Raw genomic sequence first — 16,292 nt, forward strand, 5'->3', positions numbered from 1 at the left:
GCTTCTGAGATCTTATGTATATCTGTTGGGTTTGAGACTCCAGCAGGAAACTCTAGGCAATCACAGTTCAAAAACACAGTTCAGGCAATCTTCAGCTGAAATGGTCAATTTGTGAAAACAAAAACATTGTGCCCCAAGCAATAATTACCAACCCATTTTTTATTGCATGAGGAAAGCCAGAAGACATTTAAACACTGATTCACTCATCACTAGTGGTTAACTCTGGGTGGCCATACAGAAGCACCGACTAGATGACAAATGAATGCCCTGTGTGTGGGTCCAAAGCTATGATGTCTGATATGGGTTAATTTAGATATCCATTGGGAAGGCTGGAAAAATCATGTTGGGTGAGGACAATCATTGTGTCCCCCTTACAAAGGAACTGCACAGTGCCCCCATGTTATCCAACCAACCATGACTTGATGGACAAATTATATGATCATACAGCTTAAACCCACCAAATAGGTCAGTTATTTGTGATTAGGAATGGCCTCATTTAAGTCTAAACACAACACAAAAAATTACAAACTGGTTTGGTTTCATCAGACTCATCTGACCACAAAACCTTTTTGCACGTTGCTACTCGGTCACTCGTGTTTTTTTGGCCAATTCCAGATGTGATTTCTCATGGTAATGGCTCCTGTAGTGCCCCCTCCTATACAGACCAATGATAGGCAGGGCTATTGATACTGTATGGCTACCCAATGCTTTCAGTGAAGTTCGGTGGTGCAAACATCATTCTGTGGGGCAAGAATTACAACTTGGGCACAATGTATTTTTATTATTAGGATAATAATCCCAAAAGAACGACCAAAGTGAAGGCACTGAAAAAAACTGAATAGATAAACAAAGGATGGCACCAATATAATAGTTTCTGCAAGCAAAGTGGCAGTGGATTTCTATAATATCATTTCTTATGCTTCCAGTTCTAGATTTCATCAGTTCATTCTCTAACCTGTACTGTACTCCATAATAATATCTGTTGTTGCATCTTGGGGGTGGGGCTTAGATGTATTATTACTCTGCTAATGTTAATATTCTGCAAAAGTAGGTTGACAGATGAAAACAACACACAGTATAAAATATACATCCACGTTTTTTGTTTAAAAAATTGCAGATTGTCAAAAAGTCATATTGTTTGATATTAAGTTACAAAATTATTAAAAAAGTGCAGTTTCTGACAAATAATTACACATGAAGATTTACATTTTTGTAACAGGGTTGTGACATTGTGGTGGTGTGTGAGTTTATAAAGTTGTTAAAGGGGCTATCACTCAAGACAGCAGTGGGCTGACAAAACATGTGGATGTAGAAGTTACCCAGGTTGTTGTGCCTCTGGTCACCCTCTCAATCAGTGTTACTGATGGTTGGGGAGATGCTACTATCTTATATCCCCTGAAGGGCCTCATGTTTGATATCCCTCCCTTAAAGGAATTGTTCAGTATAAAAAAAAAAAACTGGGTAAACGGATAGGCCGTGCAAAATAAATAATGTTTCTAATATAGTTAGTTAGCCAAAAATATTATGGAAGTCTAACATAATAGCCAGAACACTACTTCCTGCTTTTCAGCTCTCTTGGTTTCCACAGATTGGTTACCGATAGGCAGTAACCAGTCAGTGACTTGAGGGGGGCCACATTGGTCATAACTGTTGCTTTTGAATCTGAGCTGAATGCTGAGGATCAATTGCAAACTCACTGAACAGTTATGTCCCACGTGGCCCCCCTTTAAGTCACTGACTAACTCAGAGTTAGAGAGCTGAAAAGCAGGAAGTAGTATTCTGGCTATTTTGTTAGACATCCAGTCACTCCAGCCTTTATACATTACATTTTTGGCTAACTAACTGTATTAGAAACAATTTTTATTTTGCACAGCCTATTTATTTACACAGTTTTTATTTTACACTGAACCGTTCCTTTAAAGCAACCAACATATAAAACATGTCAACTTGATGAGATCTCTATGGATTGGACATGACACAAGGCATTCTACGAACGTGAAGAAGACAGGCATCTGTGTAGTTCTGTACGTACACTATTTAGATTAGCAAAAATATTTATAGAACTCTTCTGATACCTTTAAAAATAACCCACAACCTTATTCCAGAGAGTAAGGTTTGGCAAGAAATTACGATTGGTTTATTTCCAATGCACTAAATGCACATGGTCTTTGTTGGATCTTATTCATTGCTTATATGCTAGGCTGATTAATCTGCAGCAATGCAATACTGGAGGGCTGCAGGCTGCCCATCATTTTCTTACTGTATAAAAAAAGCCAAGAACAGTAGAAGAGTAGGACAGTGTTCCACATTAGGCAAAAGTAATGTGAGAAAATCTCAGCAGAAAAGATGTTCTTGAATTTCTTTTCAAACTCAAGATTTTTTTAAATTTATCGATAAAAAATGTATAATTAGCTGCTTACACCTGACGAGCTTCTATACAACTTTATTTTTCAAGTTATTTTAGACATTTTAATTTGTAAAAATGAACGCACCAATGAGATTTTCTTTCCGACTGTGTTCTTTTTCTCAGTGAATTAACACAACTGATTCAGTATTGATTCTGAACCAAGTTTTCTTAGCGATGGAGGAAAAACAAAAAAAAAGACTCAGCTGGGTTCATAGCAATGAAATTTAAGACAAAACTAATTGGGAAAATGTAAAACTCCCTGTGAAGCCCCATGTCTATGTTTAATTAAATTCAGGAAAGTTCTGAGGTCACATATTAACCTAATGATGCCGTTTCTCTTCTTCCTATGACATATATCTAGTGGTGCTCTGCTATTGAAACTGAACATATTAAGGGACAATGCAGCACCGTATAAAGTAACCGTAGAAAATAAAATATGTAGAAAAACAGAGTCGAGTTTCCCGTATGAGGTGCTTTTGGCAGAGAAAACAGAAAGGGGAAGACGAAAAGGAGGCTTTGTTTGGCTAAGTGCTTGCTTCCAACTGCTCAGACCGTGCCAAAGTACTGGAAGAGTCCTTTTCTTTTTACAAAACACACAATAACCAGCATTTGTAACAGACAAAAAAAAAGCAGAAGAGATCAGACGTTCATATTAAACGCAAGTCGGCTGCTGCTTGTTATATTTCTGCATCACTTTGACATGTCCGTATATACATAAACCTGTCCAGAACCATCACATGACACTGTAACACAATCCCCTGGGCACAGGAGTTGCTATAATATTTCTGCTGCCAAACAAAAGTCAACTTTTTTTTTTAAATACAGCATTCAAAGTGGAATGAGCTGGATAAGTTATAAAAGGAATATTGACATAAACTGGTCTTAAAAGGCTGAGAGTACAAAACGGCATTTCAAATGATATTTTACATTTAAACATGTAGTTAGATATATATATACACATACATCCCTTGGAAATGGGACTGAAAGGACCTCCCCTGCCTCCGTGACTACAATTTACATGTCGCACCTAGAATGAAAGTGGATTTTCTTAATGATTTGATCTTCAGTTTGCAAGAAAAGTAATGAAACGTCATTGTGAGAAGTGCGTGTCTCCTCTAGGGGCACCTCATGCTCCGACTACTGACCTTTGTCTTCAATAAAGGCACTGAAAATGTTCTTTAAGCCCAGATGTTGAAAAATGGATCTGAGCAACGTTTCCATTTTTATACATTGTACGAATTCCTTTGTTCGGAAGGGAAGCTTTTGTAAATTCTGTAGATAAGCAAACCCTTATATTATTTGATTAAAAAGAGCACCTGCGACGGAAATGGGTACCTGTTTTGTACAAAGAAATTTCTAGGCAGATGCCACAGATGAAGCAACTACTGAACGTATGAATTGCCTCCAATTTGTTCAATGATTAAACACAAATGTCCTATGCATAAACCTGCATGCCATTGTGTGATTGTTCAGGCATATGTGTGGCGGGCATTCTTTGACTGCCATTAGGAGTCGGGCTTGTAGTTACATCTGACCAATCGGAGGCAGAGTTAGGTGAGGAGCTGGACCACTGATCTGGAGATTCAGGTGAAGGGGTCAAGTAAGGATGCTCTCCTGGTAAATGTCCGTTGTGGTTTGGGGTCTTATCAGTGGAAGCGTAGCTGTGTTGTGATGGTGGGGTTGGATATTTTCCCATTGGGTTCTGAAGGGGATGATAAGATGTGAGCATAGTTTGAGATAACTGTCCATCGTGTTGATGCATCATTGCTATGGGAACAGAAGAGCCAGTGATCCGTGCTCTGTCTGGCATCTGATACATGCCTGCCACATTCTGAGCATGACTTGTCTGCTGCACTAGTGTCTGCTGATTCATTCCACTCTTTGGGATAAGCTGGAAAGTCATAATCGGTGGCAAAGCATCCCTAGCCACACCCATATGCAGCGTTGGCTTGATATCTGCTTGCATGATCCCATTTTGTTGAATACATGAGTGGTTATTTGTATCATGGTGGACTAAACCAAACATTTCATTATACTGGGTGTTGTTTCTTTCCATGCGGCTTAACCAATCAGACGACAGATTGAGCTGTCTTTGTCCAGCAAGAACATTATTTTGGGCGGCTTGTGATAATAACTGTCCAACAGAAGGCAGCATATTATTGGCTGCACAACCAATGGACTGAAGGTTAGTCATAGACATAGTTGTGTGTGGTGGCTGCAATGTAGATGTGGCATGCATCTGTCCAGGGGACGTATGCAGAGTTCCAGGAGATGTAATGGTAGGAGATGAAGTTGCATGGGGGGATTCAAGAGAATCCACAGGGGATAATGTTACCGAGCTTTCAGAAAGTTGCCCTTTATTGTCAGTATCTGACTTTTTCCTCCTCCTGTTTTTGGTATCTTTTGGTTCTTTGGCTAAGTTTGGAAGACTTCGAGGTCCTACATTTTTGGCACTTGGCCTCCTGGTCTTTTTGGCTTGTGCGGCATGTTTCAGGTTAAGGAAAGATCTGTTGGAACCACAGACTGCTGGTGAAAGAGAATTTGAAAGCATGGAACCAGGCTGTCCCTGTGTGCTGTGAACTAAGTTATACTCGTCCAGCAGACGCACAATGTCATGATGCATCCTGTCCTTGGCAATGTCACGGGGAAGACGATCCATGTGGTCAGTGATTTCTCGGTTTGCAAAGTAATCCAAAAGCATTTTAGCTGCTTCAAAACTACCCTCTCTTGCAGCAAGAAACAAGGGTGTTTCCTCCTATATCAATAACAGAAGAGAAGTGATTATCAACTGTGATACTTATTACTAAAGGTACAGTGTATGGCAGCAGAATCAAGTACTTATAATAATATAATGATATTTATTGAGAGAACAATTCTTACATTTCTCAAGCTATACATACCAGACTCCAAACATTCAAAGAAGTTAAATATATCAAATGAAAGCTATTTTTGCTTAAACTGGATCAGCAGAGATATTGCAATGCATCCATATATGACAAGATGTGTACCTTGTTGTCTTGCATATCCCGATTTGCACCATTCTTTAGCAGAACCATTGTAGCCTCAACATTGTTTACAGCAGCAGCCCAGTGAAGTGCTGATTTACCTGTGGGCAGGAATATTGTTTAGACATGACAAACTGCAATAAAAATGTTTCTGAAAATGCTGTTCAGTGGGGGGCAATATACAGTATGGACAATATCATCAGTATCATCTCAGTATTAGCAAGGCTTACCAATTTGCCAGGGGCTGCACTGCACAGTACCTGGATAAACCTAAATTAATTATATAGGTGGCCCTAGTTTCCCTAGGCATAATTTTGATGGACAAACTACTGCTTGCCCTTTAATGTTTACATGTCCTAATGGGTTTTGCAAGATTGCAGCACTAGTGTCATTGTCCCACTTAGATAACGCTCCTCCTAATCATACTAAACTCTCCTATATAAATAGGTTTCCGGTCTTCTAAGAGAAGTCCTTTTGGTAGCTCCAAAGTTACCCCACTGTTTCACTATAGAGCTGAAGACCTAATTTACAGTTATCGTACAGGATCTAAGTTTTGGCTGTTAGACACCAGAAACCTCAACATAACAACACATATCAGGTTGCAAAGGCCTACTGTAGGAACACATTTTTAATGAGTCTCCAGACTAGAGACTTCATCCTTATGGATCAATCTAATTTTGTGAGAAGCTCCTCCTCTTCCTCCTCTGGAAAAGTGTTCCAACATGATACCTAAGCATAATAAACAAAAACTCACTATACACAAGCCACGCAGATGTCTGTCCCACAGAAGCGAGAAGGCCAGTGCAGCCTATGCCTACTAGAGAGAATAGGAAGACTATGGAAGAGCAGACACCTTCACTGCATGTGTTTCCATTATCAAAAAAAGGACAACTAATTCCAGATTTTAATTTTCCTTGTGTGCATCCTTTCCATGTGGACAAAGCAGAGTTATAGTCAGTTATAGACCCTCCTTTCATGTACCCAGTAGTAGCCCGATGATGCTCCTCAATATCAAGCTGGCTTCCAGAAAGCCACATCAGGTTTAAGCAATGTGACCAAAAAATATTTTTCTTCTTACCATGGTCATCCACTGCATTAACATCAGCCTGGCAATTTATCAAGTCTGCAACCATCCCTTCCACTGCAAGACGGGCAGCCAAGATGAGAGGGGTTGTACCGTCGTTCATTCTCGCATCAAGGTCTGTGACTCTGTTTCGGATCAAAATCTTTAAGAAAGAAGAAAATGAGTAGGTTAGCTCCTATGGAATGATGCAATATGATACAGAACATCCAGGGACGTTCTTTTAAAAGTGAAATTTAAAAACAATATCAGTGATTTAAACCAGACGGATTCGAATAATATCTCAGTGAGTGATCAGACACATAAAAGGCAGAAACGTCGGCTTTCCTGTAAACTGTCCATTAATATAAATGATTTGATTCAACAGCACAGAACTGGAAATATTTGCTTTACCCACTCCTAGTTACCCTTTCTTTGATCCCTCTCATGAGCAGGAAAATAGTTGGGATGAGGCTTAGGTCTTACTAACCAAAATTTCTAATGCAATAAATACATTTCTCCAGCACAATCACATTTTCCAGACGCCTCCCAAAAAGAGCATTTATACAGTCATTCCCTTGTGAACAACACAAGGATTCACTACTTTATAGATGAAGAATTATTTTTATTCCTATAGCTAGCCCTTTAGCTTTCAAGATATGTGCCTTTGAAACTGCCCATAGTAGCTCCCCATCTTTTTTTCTGCTGATTTACAATTAACTGAGCTTAGAGACATACAATACACAGTGTACAGTATATTCAACACATACACCAGTGGATTCAGCATTAGAATCAATTAACAGAGAACCCTGTAGCACCAGTTTATATGGCAGATGTAACCTCAGTTTCTGCTAATGTTCTGATAAACACAACCTCTGAGATCAGGTATCTAACATCAGCCCAGAGCAAACTGAGCATGTGCAGTGTCGCTGACACTCATAAGAAAAGAACATTTGGAATAAAAGATGGGGAGCTGCTGTGGACAACATTGAAATTTGAATCACTACTATTATAAGGATACTGAACCTCTTGCTGGTACAGTAAGTTCGGTATATAAAGTACAGTATTCCCTGATGTACACTTTTTTACTCCTAAGTAAAGACACACAGTTACACATTATTCTAAGTATATTTTCCTTTTTTTTAAATTCTAGAATGGCCCTTCCACAATAAGGTTTTAAAATGCCAGCAAGCAAGTATCAAAACCAGCAACCCTCAGTACACTACAGGTAGGTCATATATATTCCAGGACAGGGAGAACTGAATACAGTTTGGGTGAGTAATATTTATGCATTACTCAATATCAAAGCAAGGAACGGAGTGTAATGTGTACATATGCCTGTGCCGGTTCTAGATATCACTAAAAAGCTGCAACAAACTCAGCAATAACATGTTCTTGCAATAATCAGGCTGCCCATGGAATTCAGTCTCTGGTTTCATTTCTTCTGTCTACTTCCAAGCACTTAGCCAACTCTGCAGTGACATGTTCAACCATACAAGGCCCTGCAACAACAAGCATCACTATTCTTCCCCTAAACCACCTGTAATTCCATATTGCAAGGAGGTTTGGAATTTGAGCTTTTTCTCCTCCAGTACTGGAACAACCTGGTGAAATCCAGTATCTTATTTACTCCAACATGAATAATTTGTAATGTAATGGCACTTACTAGCATACTGCATTTCTAGATGCTGATTTATGTTATAAAATATGGAATTAAATGAAAAACCTCCCACCCAACGCATTATGAAGATTTTAGCCATTTCTTTACATTAGAAATTATATTACAAGTGTAGCTGGTTATATTTAATATATAGTTAGAATAAATTTAGATATATGTAATCTATCTGCTGCTTTTGTTTGCAAGACTACCTGGAAAACCCCTTGTGCATCAGCTGACACTGCTGCATGTAGAGGGGTCCGCCCCATACTATCTTGAGAATTGGCATCGGCTCCAGCATCCAGCAAGCGCTTGGCGGCATCAGCCCTTGAGTAGCGAGCTGCCAGGTGCAGAGCAGTTTCTCCTGTACGATCCGTCTGGGCCTGCAGACAAGCTCCCTGATAAATCAGGTCAGTAATGACATTAGCAGATGGATCTTCTGCCTCATCATCATCTTCCTCTAGATGTGGACTTCCCATTCGCAGTGAGGCCAACATAAGAGGTGTACAGCCATCTGTAATGCAAAAGGAATTGCCGGATAAGAAGTTAAAGAGAGCATAGCCATGACAGTCCGACAATGTACACTTAAATTACTATAAAAATGAAAACAAAATGGTTGTTAGTGGGTATTACTTATTCTTCAATCCCATGCAACTGAAGGGCAAGGGAAAATATTATTGCTTATTTCAGCTCCCAAATGTCATGATAGTAACCAGCTTTTGTAGCCTGTTTATAAATCACTTCAACTTATCATTATATTGGTTCTTTCCATTGGTAAAGTCCTTATTCAGTTGAAAGGAAAGGCACATTGGCCCAACATACATGTGTCTTGCATGCATAAAGCCTGTTAGGTCACTGGCTTCAGCAAAAAAATTTGAGTCCATAATATGTCCATGTATGGGATCCGTTATCCAGAAAGCTCGGAATTACAGAAGAGCCATCTCCCATAGACTCCGGTTTATCCAAATAATCCAAATTTTTTAAAATGATTTCATCTTTCTTTTTAATAATAAAACAGTACCTTGTACTGGATCCCAACTAATAATATTAATATAATATAACTGAATATTCACGATGGCTGATATAAAAATATCCAAATAATTAATCAGGACTACGGTAAGATATGCCAAATATAAAAGCATTTGTTAATTAGATTAGATGCAGTTTTAACATGTAAACATAATAAGTTAAGTGGCCAACCAGCCAATGGTTACTGACCTGGCCCTCGCACGTTGACATCTATGACATCAATGTCTTGCTCTGCTTGAGGAGGCGTAAGAGCCAATGATGGGGTCATCCGAATATCTGCAGCCACCAGGTGCTGCTGTGTCCACTGGCGGCTATCAACTTGGTCGTCTCCTCCCAACAGAAGAGCCTGACCTTCGGACTAAACAAAGGGCAATAATGTAAGGGCAGCAAAAGCAAAAACTATATTTCTAACCCAGTAAAGCAGGGAAAGTCACCTATCTAGGCAAAGGTCTCATTCTTATGATTGCAACATGTCCATCAGAAATGCAAAGACCTCTAAATACAGCGTTAGGCTTCACCCTAAAGTGATAATTTACTTTTACTTCTTTACTGTTTTCCCACTTTGATTAACATAGTACCTTTGATTTCTTGGGCTGAGGTCCTCGGTCATCTGACCAGTGATCGTTTTGATTAGAATCCAGTAAATTGACATCCACAATGGGCACAGATAGATTTCTAAGAAGCAAACACAGTTTTTTTTAATACATTTAATAAATCTATATATCTAGCACCCTTTTTAGAGTTAAAATGTTCTTGAGTCTTTCGTAGAGCCTTGAAGATCCCAGTTGTGAACCTTGAGGTTCTTAAAATTAATATAATGTGACACCACATTTCAGACTGTGGGGTCAGGGGCCCACTGGGCCCCAACCTTAAAGGCCCACTCCTCCTACCCTTGTGGAAAATTCCACTGTGCATGTCCATCCCCCTACCCAATGCCAAACAAATGGGTCGCCTGCCCATTTCCTGCCTCCAGCCCCTCCATGCCTTGTACTTTCTCCTTCTTCTCCTAAAAACTTGCGGCCATTGGTCCTGGTGGGGGGCAGGCCTGGGTCAGTGGCCCAATGAAAGCTAGGGCCCATCGGATTTTGAATGACAGTTATGAAGGGGATGTTTTTTCAGTCATGTCACAAAGCTGAAAGCCATTGCTAATCCATGATTACTACTTATCTGGGGCACCGATAGAGAGTGAAGGGTTGACCACTGTTAATCTAATACTCAATATTATGACAACGTCTTGGTGCACTTACTTCATTCCAACAGCATCTTGCCCAACAGGTTCTCTGCGTTTCTGGTTGCTGTTCTCCCGGTGCAGGAAGAAACCTTCTGGGAACCAAAGGGCGCCATGTTTGCGCTTCTTTTTGGCCAGTACCACAACCATTAGAAGGATGACTATAATTATGGCCAATGTGACGGGCAATATGTACATCAGTGTTTGGTGCGACATTGGAGCATTTTCAACTATTGCAGAAAAGAAACAATGAATACAGATTAGAATATGGAAGCAACGGAGGGTTTGTAAGCAGAGAATACGGAGAATATGCTCTGCTGCGGTAAGTATCCATAAAAGAACCATATTAAACTGCTAAGCTGGCAGGCATGCAAGTGCCATATTGCTGCACAAGGCTGAATCAATAGCTTCAACATAGATAGAGGATAGATCTTTTATTTTAGGTGTTTCCATTTCTTTTACATCTAGTGAAAGAAATGTCATTCTAAGCAACTTCCCAATGTATATTATTTTACATTGTGTTTTTCATTGGTTTTAAGTAAATGCAATTAACATTTCCAAGTATTTTTCTGTCACTGTCCATTGTGTTCACTTCCAGTTCAAACCCTTAAAACAATCTGACCGAAGGCAGCTGATTGGTGAAGAGGTATGCAAGGGATTGTGGGAATTGGAGTTTTGGCTGGAGGGGAAGTGGCATCTAATATTGCGTTTCATAAACAGAAAACAGAAGCTCCAAAATACAGGAATGCCATTGCCCATAGAGCCCTATTTGCTGATGAGCATGGTGCTCATCACATCACAAAAAGATCCCTTATCTAGAAAACCCCAAGCTCCAAGCATTCCAGAAAATAGATCCCATGCCTACACTGCTTTGGATACGTCACCCCTGACACACCAGATATTGCTGTGCTACATCTCCCACATTTCAAACTGAAGCACATGATGTGATGTAGAGGTACCACCAATGCACAAGGTTGCCTGTCATTGGACTAACCAATAACCCCAACCTTGTATCATCCAAAAGTATTAATGGACTGTTTCATTTATCATCTATTTTAAGGAGGTAGAGGAATATAAAGCTACCTATAGTGTTACATCATATTGTCATGCATAATTGGTATTTGCTTAGCCATACTATTCCTTTTTACATATAATAAAGTTGTGTTAAAATGACGACTTACCCTCCACGGAGACCAGGGGGTAATTGAGTGTTCCGCGTACAGCATGGGCCGCCAGCAGGGCAGCGGCTGATTCTGACGTTTTAAAGCACTGATCAGAATCCATGACGCACTCTTGGTTGTTAATTTCTAATGAGACTTTTGAGCTGCAGAACAAGACCAGATTATTTTAATTGATAGTAATAACAGGTATTTATAAAACACCTACATATTCCCCAGCACTGTATGATAAATGGGTGCATACATTGAACATACATGTCAATTAAATTCAGATTTTCAAGCTATGTGTTGGGAAGCCACACTATAATGACCATACAGATTGAGAACCACTCATTTCACCTTACTATAAAAGGCTGGAACAGCAATATGCCAAGGGCTGAATAGGACAGATTTGATTTGATGGGCAGAAAGATCTATAGAATATCATATACACATGTTCATGGGTCAAACTTCCAGACTTCTCATAATTTAAGCCCCATACATAAGTGATGGTCTACCAATTAGGTCCAAAACTCTTGAGTGACCAGCTTTATATTGACCTCTATTATGCCAGTTAGAAGGCTTGATAGTATTTCTAAAACCTGATTTTGTCATAGTCACAGAACACACACAGATCAATCCTTAAAAATATCTGCTTGGGAGCTTTGGGGCATGGTCACATGATACACTTATGCTCTTGTGGTCCTGTATGCTGAACAAAAGCTTTGGTTAGTTGAGTAAATTAAGCTGGGAGAGTAAGTCCAGCACTGGGCTGCTGTTGTATGTTTGTTATCCTCAAGCTCTTTTGCTATAGGATCTTCTGCCAAGTGCACCCCATAACTCATCAGCCAGATAGCCAATGAACACCCATACTGGTATCCTTAGCCATTCCTACTGTGTTCTACTGATGTCCCGTGAATACTGAATACATTTTAAACAATCTCTCTAACCAGCTTAGTTCTTAAATACTATAAAATGGTTACTGCCTACTTAGCCTACTGAGGTGGATGTAGAATGAACATACCCAATCGGCTGCTCCAGCTCCCGGATTACGCGTAACTTTAAAAGAGATCTACGTGAACGCTGGCTGCTTGCATTTTCTCGAAAATAAGGAAACACCATGTAGCTCCCATCTGGGTTTTTCTTGATTCTTAGGTTGGTGCGAAGGATACTGCCCAAGACCCTGAGAAAATTTCTGGAATTTTTTAGCAGTTCACTTGGGGGCATCAGCACTACTACCACCAAGGTACCCTCAGCAAGGTTCTCAGGTCTATCTGTAGAGCAGTCTAGTCCATCCCAACCACATTCTTTTGTGTTACAGCTTTTGTCACAATGACCATTTGCATAGTGATCTTCACAATACTTATCATACCTACAGGAAAGCAAAAGATGACTGTTAAAAAACTGTATATTTTTAAACCTGTATAGTCATATGTCCATTAGGTACTAAAACATCAGCCAATAATGGCAATGGTCTACTTACTTGCAGATCGGTTCTTTTTGTTGACACTCAAAGTTGTCAAACAGGCACTCAGGAGTATTACACAGCTCATCACATTGCCCATTAAAATATTCCCAACATCTCAGTGAGGAGGAACAGTTGGCCCATGGGTCTCCCATTGTTAAAGAGCAGTCTCCACCATCCCAAAGGCACTCGTGTATGTTACACTCCTGATCACAATACCCATCTCGGGCTTTCTCAGGACACTGGTATTTGTGACATCGATCAGTCTCAATGGGAATTTCACATTGGGGTCCAACAACTCCTTTGGGGCAATGACACGTATAAAAAGGAGGTTGAGCCTTTCTCTGGCAAACGCCATTGTTTTTACAGGGCTGGCTAGCACAGCCCAAATTCGATTGGCATGCATACCCAGCTGGCCCCATAGGACAATAGCACCTTGGTCCCATATGAGTCTGAATACAGTTTTCCCCAACTTTGCACTTGTAGTGTTCACATGTATTATTACTGTATTGGCATTTAGAACCTAAAAAGCCCTGGGAAAATAAGGAAAAAGAAAAGATTAATAATGCTGCCAATCATTTCACAACTAAAATACTGTTATCATTGGAAAGATGCTTGGTAAAAAATAATACCTGTAGCATAAGTATTTTGTTTAGGTTTTTTCCCTTACCTTATCCAGATACCCTGTGTAAATGACCCAATAAATACCTAGCAAGGCGTCTTTAGATGAGGTAAGATTTTGTAGTGAGAAATTCAGTCTCAGAGGTTTGGTGGTTGGTTTGGAAAAGAATACTTGTCTGGATCGGTATAAAGGGTATAGTGGTCAGCAGACCAGCTATGAGTAGTATGGGCAGAAGAGCTTGTTGTTTTGGGTTAAATAAGGTTATGTTATCTATTAACTTCCCTTCTGTTAATTGTGCCATTCAACAAGCTTAGAGTCCAACTGTTTGGACCAGTTGGCCAAATCCCACTTAATCCGTAAATATGGCCCATGGGCCAACAGAATGAAGTGCACACCAATACCATTTATATTCCCTAACACACATCAAAGTGTACAAGGTCAATATAAACAGTCAAACTGTACTCACCGATGGACACTGACAGGTAAATCCTTCAGGCATATTCACAGCAACTGCACACGTCCCACCATTTAGACAAGGTCGACTTGGGCACAAATCCTGTATCGTCTCACAGTGGCGACCTGTAAATTAGGCCCATGAAATATTTACATTGAGATGTCTTATAATGATCTGATATTTCACTCTTGCCTTATAGGTAAGCTCGGCACTGCAGTTTCTCCTAAACAAAAATGTTTGTAGGACTTCCGTTCTGCTAAATCTATGAGGATTCTCTTTCATCCAGGTCATGATATACCATACCTAGTAGAGTTAAGTCTAAAGCAACTAGTCCAGTTGCCTTAGACCTAACTCTACTAGATACTATTTTGTTCTGCAATATTCCCAACAAATAACACGTCTAGAAGGGTAGTCTTTATAGGGATTGGTCCCTATTATTTACAATCCAACCTGCAGTTCTCCAATGACAACTGAAGCATGCCATCATAGCAGATGCTGGGAGTTGTACATCTAAAACAGCTGTAGGCTGCCTGTTGTACAGCCCACTGTTACTAGCCTATCCACAGAAAGCGATACATCTCAGGGATGCGATAGAATTTGCTTATTCCCCTCTCCTTACCTGTAAATACAGGCTTGCACTTGCAAAGATAGTTGTTGGCCAACTGAATACAGTCCAGGCTTCCCTTTGAACTACAAGGACTGGACAAACATTCGTTCACATCCCCTTCACATCTCTCCCCTGCAAACCCAGGGAGGCATTCACATCTGTAGCCTCCAATTCGATCTATGCATCTTCCACCATTGAAACAGTGCGGACCCTCGGCGCTCGGAGCACAGTCATCTATGTTTTCTTCACAGAGGGCACCTGATTACAGTAAACAAGCACATTTTTAGCCTAAATATTCAAAGCCAACATATATATTATATGAAAAACAGTTCCTATTTATTTTATTAAGGAAAATGGAGAGTAGAAACTTGAAAAGATTACTGTGACTTGGTAGATCTTCACAATCCATACTTATACAAGAGAACATTAAAATCAGGGAAATGTAATTCATCAGCAGCTGGATGGGCACAAACTGTCCAGCCTAAATGTACTAACCTCGTGTTCCTGGAGGGCAGGAGCATCGGAACTGATTCACCAAGTCAACACAAGTCCCACCATTATGGCAAGGCTGGAGCTGGCACTCATCTATTTCATACTCGCAGTTTACTCCTTGGTACCCTGGCAAGCACTGTCACAAGAAAGATAAGTATACAGAATGCATGAGAGATCATGGGACAACACAGTATTGAGAAGCAGTGTGTCACCTACTACCCAGGAAAGACCCCAAAAGTTTAGGTGTCCCCTAGCAAGATATTTGACTAAACACTAGTAGTGAAAGACAGACTAATCCCACCTCTCACTAGCAGCAATTCCATTGGATTTTACTAAAGTAAAATACAGGATGCACTTTACATTTAGACATTTCTCCTTCAAATGAAAAATTCTAAAGAATATGCGCTGTGAGCCACTGGACTTATTTTCCAATGAATTAATCACCCAACCGGCAAATGACCGTTGACAAATAAGACCATGGTTCAATACAAGCCGGAGGCCCACTGGTAATACCATATTACTGCCAATTATTCAGCAAAGGTGAGCCGAGGCTAAGCTGATATTGAAGGCGCTAGCAATCCCTTCGATTCAGAGTTCTACCATTATAATTCCAAAGAGATGATACCTTGCACTCATATCCTCCATGACGATCCACACACGCAGCGCTATTCTGGCACGGATTGGAGGCACACTCGTCCAGTTCTCCCTCACAGTAACTGCCGATGTAGCCTTGTCGGCACTGGCAACGGTGACTGAAGCCAGTATTGATGCAAACACCAGCATGCTGACACAGATCTTGCACCGCCACACCTGGGGTAATAACACAGGATTCAGTATTTCAAAATTCACAAACTTATTATTACTTAAAATCGTTTTTTGAATAGCCTAAGCCATGGTGCTCCACAGAGAGACCCTTGTTCATACCCCACACATTCTGCATAACAGATCCATTAAGATATTATTGCAAAGTAAGGAACTGTATTATAAGTTGGTTGTGTCTAAAGATCACCTCTGTTATAGATAACTGTGCTGGTTTCATTTAACACCCATGTTAGTAAAAGAGTTCCAGTATCAACCACAGCCTAAACTGCTTCTCCTGCTGTAGAGAT

At 40.2% G+C, this 16,292-nt stretch overlaps 1 protein-coding gene across 2 annotated transcripts in view; it reads right to left on the reverse strand.

The window, feature by feature from the left end:
• Positions 1 to 1,798: 1,798 nt before the first annotated feature.
• notch2.L (notch 2 L homeolog) overlaps positions 1,799 to 16,292 on the reverse strand; it is a 104,089-nt gene continuing 89,595 nt past the window's right edge. For both annotated transcript variants that reach the window (XM_041590669.1, XM_018258778.2), the window contains 14 exons: positions 15,809 to 15,993; positions 15,187 to 15,319; positions 14,704 to 14,949; positions 14,097 to 14,209; positions 13,027 to 13,541; positions 12,568 to 12,915; positions 11,568 to 11,710; positions 10,406 to 10,616; positions 9,737 to 9,833; positions 9,348 to 9,516; positions 8,342 to 8,643; positions 6,491 to 6,638; positions 5,416 to 5,513; positions 1,799 to 5,162 (listed from right to left, as the gene is read on the reverse strand). In XM_041590669.1, coding sequence (XP_041446603.1) covers positions 3,843 to 5,162; positions 5,416 to 5,513; positions 6,491 to 6,638; positions 8,342 to 8,643; positions 9,348 to 9,516; positions 9,737 to 9,833; positions 10,406 to 10,616; positions 11,568 to 11,710; positions 12,568 to 12,915; positions 13,027 to 13,541; positions 14,097 to 14,209; positions 14,704 to 14,949; positions 15,187 to 15,319; positions 15,809 to 15,993 — 4,028 coding nt within the window. In that variant the 3' untranslated portion in view covers positions 1,799 to 3,842. The remainder of the gene's footprint in view (positions 5,163 to 5,415; positions 5,514 to 6,490; positions 6,639 to 8,341; positions 8,644 to 9,347; positions 9,517 to 9,736; positions 9,834 to 10,405; positions 10,617 to 11,567; positions 11,711 to 12,567; positions 12,916 to 13,026; positions 13,542 to 14,096; positions 14,210 to 14,703; positions 14,950 to 15,186; positions 15,320 to 15,808; positions 15,994 to 16,292) is intronic.

The sequence above is a fragment of the Xenopus laevis genome, chromosome 4L (genome assembly GCF_017654675.1).
Source record: "Xenopus laevis strain J_2021 chromosome 4L, Xenopus_laevis_v10.1, whole genome shotgun sequence".
NCBI classification, from domain to species: domain Eukaryota; kingdom Metazoa; phylum Chordata; class Amphibia; order Anura; family Pipidae; genus Xenopus; species Xenopus laevis.